General features: G+C 40.7%; 1 protein-coding gene across 1 annotated transcript in view; it reads left to right on the plus strand.

Moving 5' to 3' along the window:
* c2h9orf64 (chromosome 2 C9orf64 homolog) overlaps positions 1 to 7,180 on the plus strand; it is a 31,316-nt gene extending 24,136 nt beyond the window's left edge. The window contains exons 4-5 of the mRNA XM_043712979.1: positions 5,057 to 5,252; positions 5,931 to 7,180. Of these exons, the coding sequence (XP_043568914.1) occupies positions 5,057 to 5,252; positions 5,931 to 6,160 (426 nt within the window). The 3' untranslated portion in view covers positions 6,161 to 7,180. The remainder of the gene's footprint in view (positions 1 to 5,056; positions 5,253 to 5,930) is intronic.
* Positions 7,181 to 7,987: the final 807 nt, after the last annotated feature.

Here is a 7,987-nt window from a genome sequence, read left to right on the forward strand (position 1 = left end):
AAGTTCTTGCCTAATACCGTCAAAATTGGCCTTTCTCCTATTTAGAACTTTAACTTTTAGATCTGGTCTATCCTTTTCCATCACTATTTTAAAACGAATAGAATTATGGTCACTGGCCCCAAAGTGCTCCCCCACTGACACCTCAGTCACCTGCCCTGCCTTATTTCCCAAGAGTAGGTCAAGGCTTTCACCTTCTCTTGTAGGTACATCCACACTGAATCAGAAAATTGTCTTGTACACACTTAACAAATTCCTCTCCATCTAAACGTTTAACACTATGGCAGTCCCACTCGATGTTTGGAAAGTTAAAATCCCCTGCCATAACTACCCTATTATTCTTGCAGATTAGCTGAGATCTCCTTACAAGTTTGTTTCTCAATTTCCCTCTGACAATTAGGGGGTCTATAATACACTCCCAATAAGGTGATCATCCCTTTCTTATTTCTCAGTTTCACCCAAATAACTTCCCTGGATGTATTTCTGGGAATATCCTCCCTCAGCACAGCTGTAATGCTATCCCTTATTGAAAATGCCACTCCCCCTCCTCTCATGCCTCCCTTTCTATCCTTCCTGTAGCATTTGTATCCTGGAACATTAAGCTGCCAGTCCTGCCCATCCCTGAGCCATGTTTCCATAATTGCTATGATATCCCAGTCCCATGTTCCTAACCATGCCCTGAGTTCATCTGCCTTCCCTGTTAGGCCCCTTGCATTGAAATAAATGCTGTTTGATTTATTAGTCCTACCTTGTCCCTTCCTGCCCTGACTGTTCTCGGCTGTACCTGTCTCAGATCAATCTCTTTCCTCACTATCTCCCTGGGTCCCACCCCCCCAACCTTACTAGTTTAAATCCTCCTGAGCAGCTCTAGCAAATTTCCCTGCCAGTATATTGGTACTTTTCCAATTTAGGTGCAATCCGTCCTTCTTGTACAGGTCAATTCTACCCCAAAAGAGATTCCAATGATCCAAAAATGTGAATCCTTCTCCCAGACACCAGCTCCTCAGCCATGCATTCATCTGCTCTATCCTCCTATTCCTGCCCTCACTAGCTCGTAGCACTGAGAGTAATCAAGATATTACTACCCTTGAGGACCTCGTTTTTAAATTTCTGCGTAACTCTCTGTAATCTCCCTTCAGAGTCTCAACCTTTTCCCTTCCAATGTTGTTGGTTCCAATGTGAACAATGACCTGCTGGCCCCTCTCCCCCATGAGAACATTCTGCACCCTCTGAAACATTCTTGATCCTGGCACCAAGGAAACAACACACCGTTCTGCTTTTTCTCTGCTGGCCACAGAAACGTCTGTCTGTACCTCTGACTACAGAATCCCCTAACACAATTGATCTCTTGGAAGCCGACATATCCCTCGTTGCATTAGAGCCAGTCTCAATACCAGAAACTTGGCTGATCGTGCTACGTTCCCCTGAGAATCCATCACCCCCTACATTTTCCAAAACAGCATACCTGTTTGAAATGGGTATATCCACAAAAGGCTCCTGCACTCGGTGCCAACCTCTCTCACCCTTCCTGGAGTTAACCCATCTATGTGACTGTATCTGAGACTTTACCCCCTTCCTATAACTGCCATCCATCACATACTTTACTGTTGCAAATTCCTCATTGCTTCTATCTGTCTCTCCAACCGATCCACTCGATCTGATGAGATTCGCATCCAACAGCATTTATGGCAGATATAATCCGCAGTAACCCTTGAACTCTGTTTAAACTCCCACATCTGACAAGAAGTACATATCACTGCAAAGGCCATTTTTGCTCCTTCACAGTCTACAGACCCAGAAAATAACAATGTCTTATTCCTCTACAAACACTGCCCCAGGTTAAATTAATAGCTATGGCTTATATTTTAAGTTTAAGCAAGAGACTTCTCTCCAAAAACACATAATCAAGAAAGAATCTACTATACTCACTACTGCAGCCTTTCTCTTGGACAGACTTAAAACAACAATTAACTTATCTGATTCTGTGCTGTGAACTTCGCTCAACAGTTCCTCTAAGATTAGTTGTGAATTTCACTGTTTGTTAATTTTCCCAGATGCACTCCGATGTTCAGCGATACACTAATTCAAACAGCAAAGGCAGTAACTGTGCAGGTTTTCTCACTTTCGCACTCTCTCTCTCTCTCTCTCTCTCTCTCTCTCTCTCTCTCTCTCCCTCCCCCCTGCACTGTCCGCACCATGTGCTTCCTTTGTCTACTCGTCTCCCTTTTAAACTGCTGTTGTTTTGACTTTTTTTTTTCAAAGTTCCAAAACAATGCAACAGCATATAAAACAGTAATTGCTGCTCCTGGAATTTGAGAAATTCACCTCCAGCACCTAAAATGCCTCAAAAAAAGGTGCAGCTGTTACAGCCAGAAGTTTTTCCCGTCCTCCATCTTGGATTACCCACAATCCTTCTTTTGCATGAAAAGTGAAGAGGATATCAGTACGCTTTTTGTCAGTGACCTTCCTATGGACGTTAAACCACGTGAGCTTTACCTTGTCTTTCGATCATTTTAGGGATATGCAGGTTCACTGATCAAGCTAACATCAAAACAGCCAGTTGGCTTTGTTACATTTAACAGCAGAGTGGGAGAAGGCGCAGCGAAGAATGCTACGTCCTAGCTTGCAGCTGCTATACTGTACACTCAGACGCGCTGGTATCCTCCATCTGAAGCATCTGCAGAAGGATGGAAGTCTCAGTTTTATGAAGCATTTAACTGCCCTTATCCAATAATTTGGATTTCTCCATGGAGTGGTGTGCAAGTACAGACTGAATTTTGTTTTCAGGTTGGACTTTACTGAGGTAATTTGGGAGAACTAGCTCATTTCCACTCGACTTGGAGGGGATGGAGTGGTCACTAAGGACTTTGGATTTATGAAGTTTACTGGTGAATTTTTTTTCTACATGGGAGGATTCTTCAAACTCTTTACTGTAACGGACTCGTAATTTTTGTTGTTATATTCATTGTATGCTGTGTATCAATAACTTGCTTAAATACTGGCTGTCAGAGTCTTCTGAAAGCTGGTAATGCCATTGGTTATCATGAAATGATAAAAGGAGGGAATGAGAATGTGTATAGGATCTAAGCAGGCAGGGAAGGAGTTAAGTTAAGTTCTAAGTTTTGTGAAACGTGGTTCAGCTGAGCATGACTCAGATCAGATAAGAACTTGCAGTTAACAATGGGGTGCTAGAGGAAAAGGTAATGGGTTAACAAGGTGGAAAATAATTTGTTACGGACAGCCATTTAACAGGATGACATAACATTCAGTGTGTAACGTCAGTTAACAAGGTGAATAATATTGTAATAATGAGTACTACAGCCTGTGTATTACTCATTTCTCTTTCACAAAAGAAAAAAAATATATAGTTCATTGAAAAACTGCTGTTTCAGAGAAGTCCGTGAACTCATGTCTATGTGCACATGAGCGATCATTCTCTATCCCTCCACGGCCTGGAATAAAGATGAAGGAGGTGTGTCTCCTTCGTTTTGCTTTGACTGAGGGGGGATACGGGACGACAATACTGTAACAGCAGGAAGCAAGTTTAAAAAAAAATCCAGTCAATAAACTAATGAGGTGCTGAATGCTGGTTTGAGTTGGACTAATTTTTGAGGTATTGGTCTGAGTATTTGGCACTATATTGTAGAGCCTGAAGACCACCAGGGGACCCCAAACAATTTATTAGAACTGCACTTGCATAATCAGTCTGTTGCCCTAATTTCATGTGCACCTAGAACTCTCAGAGCTGACTGGAAAGAAAATTAAATGTAAGGCATGCCAAAGCATGTTGCCTCTTTTGTCATGCGTAGGCCTGAAGCTTGTAGATGTTTGTTCCCTGAAATGTGTGTGTTGAGTTGCTTTGCTGCTTAGACCTTTGGTATCTTTTAGGTGGAAAACAAACCAGAAGAAAAATGTCGATACTATTTCATATTTATATTGCTCGGGATTGACTTTCATGCTTGGATTGTGGATTGATTTTGCTAATTTAAACACACTTGTGTACCTACTTTGAAAGAGTGATTAAAGCAGCAATTGATCCACAAAGGAAGTGTTGAATGATCTTACCTCAAGTTTTGCCACCATTCTTATACCCAGAAAACCATTACAGATATTGTTAACACTTGGTGTCAAGTGATGCTCCCTGATACATCTGTTTAACTGTGATTTGATAAAGGTGTTGTGTCCTTAACCGTTTCCTCAGCATATTGTCGTGCACTTTTAAGACTGCCTTTCATGCTGATGTACCTTAAACATCAGCTGTGGTTACACCTCCTCTGCCTTTTTCTTCTCTTGAGTCAGTGGCCAGACTTGATTGCAGCATTCAAAGGTTTATCCTGGAAAAGAGAATCATTTACGTATAGCTACACCAGATATGTAGCCAATCAATTCTTGAAAGTTAAATTGGCTTCTGTTAGTTTCATGAAGCTGCTTCATCACAAACCAGATCATTGCAACATGCTGTTGAGAAATTTGTGTGGTGTGGACAGGCAAAGGGAAACCAATCACAGCAGTTGACTGATGAGATGACCGTTTGTGAAAGTAGTTTCTGGTTACCTAAAGGATTCTCTTTTTCCCATTTTATAATTATTTTACACTTGCATTTCTTTTACTGAAGATTTTGTTCTTTTCCCACGAGAGACCAACTGAAATAGTGTAATCACTAATATTTTATATAAAACTTTCATCTGCAGTCTGATTTTACTTTATTATTCAAGGCTTATTTGTTAGACCCTCCAGTGTTGTGACTCAGTGTTAAATATTTGGTGGTACACTTGCATCCCAGCTTTCCTGGTGTTCTACCATAGCTTGATATCATGCTTATTCATAATTAGCAAACAGTTATCATGCCAGACTCTGAGACGGAGTCACTGCACATGATTAAGAGTTCTGTGGTTGTACATAGAACTTTGTTTTCTTGTGATGGTATAGGTAGTAAGATGGTATTATCTTATCTACTGACATCAATCATAAAGAATAATTGCCAAATTTCTGCAGAGTGATATGTGATGGATTAGAGATGTGTTGAAAACTTACATAATCTTACCTTTCATTTGCTTAGGGCAAGAAAGTTGCTTTTTACAAAAGAGCACAAATCCTTATAGCGGATATCTGGGGCCTACTTGAAGGGAAGGAGGATGGTGCTTTTCATGACATAGCAAGTCTGACTATATTTGCAGACTACAGAATCCCTCAAGTACTTGTCCACCTTGGAGCCATGAAATACTCAGAAAAACTAATGGAGAAACTTAAACAAGGTTTGTAATCAATTTAGTGTGAATTCAAAGTGCATACTCTGTAAATAGGAGTCACTGATGTAAAAGAATTGTTCAGCTCCTTCAGCAAATTCCCAAGGGATCCATGTGAGCTAGTTACAGAGTTTTGTCAAACCTTCTCATTTTGGAAGGTAGCTGCGCAGTACATATTTGAACTGGCATATAAAAGGAATGAAATCTGACTCTTCAGTGATACAAATGGCAAACTTGAAGGCAACCCCAAGCAAAATCTTACTATTGTCAGAGCAGCTCTCAGAGTATTATCTCAGGCTTGTGTAGAGAAAGTGGTTGGTGCTCTTATTCATTTCACTTTGCCCTTCTCTACCCTTCCAGTCCTTAATTGGAAGACAAGCTCAGACAGACAACTAATTGGTCATCCTCTGGAAAACTGACCTGGAAGGCTCACTGCTGTAATAGGAAGGTTAAGACCATAAATGGCCTTAACAGCTGCAAGTAGCTGGAACTTCTAGCCCAGCATAGTTGCAAAAGAACAATTGAGTCAATTAAAATATAGGACAGTTTTGACAAAGCTTTATCCATAATTATTCAGTTGAACAAGAACATTCCATTTTGTAAAGTTTATTCTCATTTTTTTCAGGTTTTCATTGACACAACCCACTTCAACTGAAGTTTAAAACTGTGTTTTTATCCACATTCTAGGTGTCTTGTTCCAATCAGGGGATTGTGAAGAGGTAGAGATTCGAGGCTGCTCCATTTGGTGTGTTGAGTTAATATTGCGTCGCATTCTGGAACTTGGAGCAGAGAAAGGATGCATCAATGCACACATCAATTCTGTTTTGATCGATTACTTCTTGTGGGACTATGCTAGAGATCACCGAAAGGACATGGCAGACATTCCTATCCATCGTGTTCGCTGCATCTATTACTAATTAGATGTTGCGTATTTCTATGAAGTGAAAAGACGCAGCTTATTTTGGGAGCAAGAACAGAATGCTCAGTCACTTACATTGCAGGCTCTTATCTTGGTTCATATTTGCATTTTAATTTGCAAATTCATATATCTTTTACAAAACATTGTAGTAATAGCAAATGCAACTAGATAGTATAAAAGAAAGCAATGTATTTCTCCAAGTAGATTAGTGACCCAAGTTAATTCTGTCTACTGAATTCCTAAAAGTTCCTCTGTAATTTCAGTGCAGAATGAAGATAAAATATTTTTTCAGAAAGAAGTCTAAGGAAAATGTGCTGGGTACCTTCAGAGAGCTGGTCTAGTACTTGTACTTGTGTTCAAATGAGAACAACATTGAGTTGTCTACGTATCTGCCTTACATTGTAATGTTAAGATTAAATTGGAATATCTCTGGACATTAATATTAATGGGTTAAACTGCACTGACTGAATAGTCTGGATGTGGGTGAGGATGACATTCATGCAGGGATGCGGATGACTCCCACTCCATTTTGACAGTCATTTGCTACTACTCCTCATTCTGCCCCTTCCATTCACAAATACTTACATAGCCATCCCCCAGCCAATCAGGTTCACTTGTGTGATCATCCCCAGTGGTGAAGCCTACTCCACCTACACTGTGTGGGGAAGTAGTGGAGTCAGAACTCATTTGCAGGGCCGCCCCGAAGCTAGGACATATCATACTTACATTGTCTTGGAGAATCACTGAGTCAGGAAATCGTCTGCACAACAATTCCACAGCATAATCTCCGATGCTGATCTCATCCTACCATTGTACCTGGGGTAACATGTGATTATGGGGGAGGGGGGGGGGGGCATGGCCAGAATATCTGTGAGCATTACCAACTGACCCATATAAAGGGGATGTGTTTTCTTTGTTCAGGGTCTCTCTCCTGACTCGACTTCACATGCTTGCAAAGAGTATCAGAGGGGGTCAGCTAGCTTGTACAAGCTTGAATAAACTTTAACTGTTTGTAGAAGTTGGTGTGTGCAAATTGCATTTCGTGTATGAAACCTCTGGAAAAGAACCTAACAACATCCCTTCCAAATTTTTGAAATATGCCATTTGAAGTCTGTGTAGCAGGCCAGATCACAACTGCATGTAGTCATGGCAATTTAAAAGGTTGCTCACCCTATTGAGGTGCATGCCACGTCTTTATAAAGTGGTTCAATAGGTCTTATTACTCCACTCAACCCCATTGCCCACTATTTCCATCAAGAGTCTAACCAATTTTCTTTCGAAATTATTTATCATCTCTGCTTCCATCACCCATGTAGATATTGAGTTTCAGGTCATTACCACTATTTTAGAAAACAAGGTATTTATCACATTTTCCCTTGTGTCCACACCCTAAAGATCTTGCTCCATGGTCTTTGTACCATTAGCTTATGGGAACAACTTTTCTTTGTCTGCCTTATCCAAACCTGTCATGATCTTGTGCACCTTTTTAAATTTCCCACCTCCAAACCCCTTTCTCCAAGAGTAATCTCAACTTCCTGAACTTAACCTTTGTAGCTAAAATTCCTCTTCTCTGAAATCATTCTAGTTAATTTCCTCAGCACCTTCTCACAGATCAGTATTATGAAAGGTTGTGGCAAAATAAAATGATCACTTGCATGGTCAGCAAGGCTATAATGAGGTGGGACAAAGGTAGAGAGTCAAAGTGTGTGGCGTTGGAAAAGCACAGCAGGTCAGGCAGCATTCAAGGAACAGGAAAGTCAATGTTTCAGGCATAAGCCCTTCATCAGGATAAAGATAAAGCCTTAGACTGTGATGAGATTCAGGT

The sequence above is a fragment of the Chiloscyllium plagiosum genome, chromosome 2 (assembly GCF_004010195.1).
Source record: "Chiloscyllium plagiosum isolate BGI_BamShark_2017 chromosome 2, ASM401019v2, whole genome shotgun sequence".
In the NCBI taxonomy this organism is placed as follows: domain Eukaryota; kingdom Metazoa; phylum Chordata; class Chondrichthyes; order Orectolobiformes; family Hemiscylliidae; genus Chiloscyllium; species Chiloscyllium plagiosum.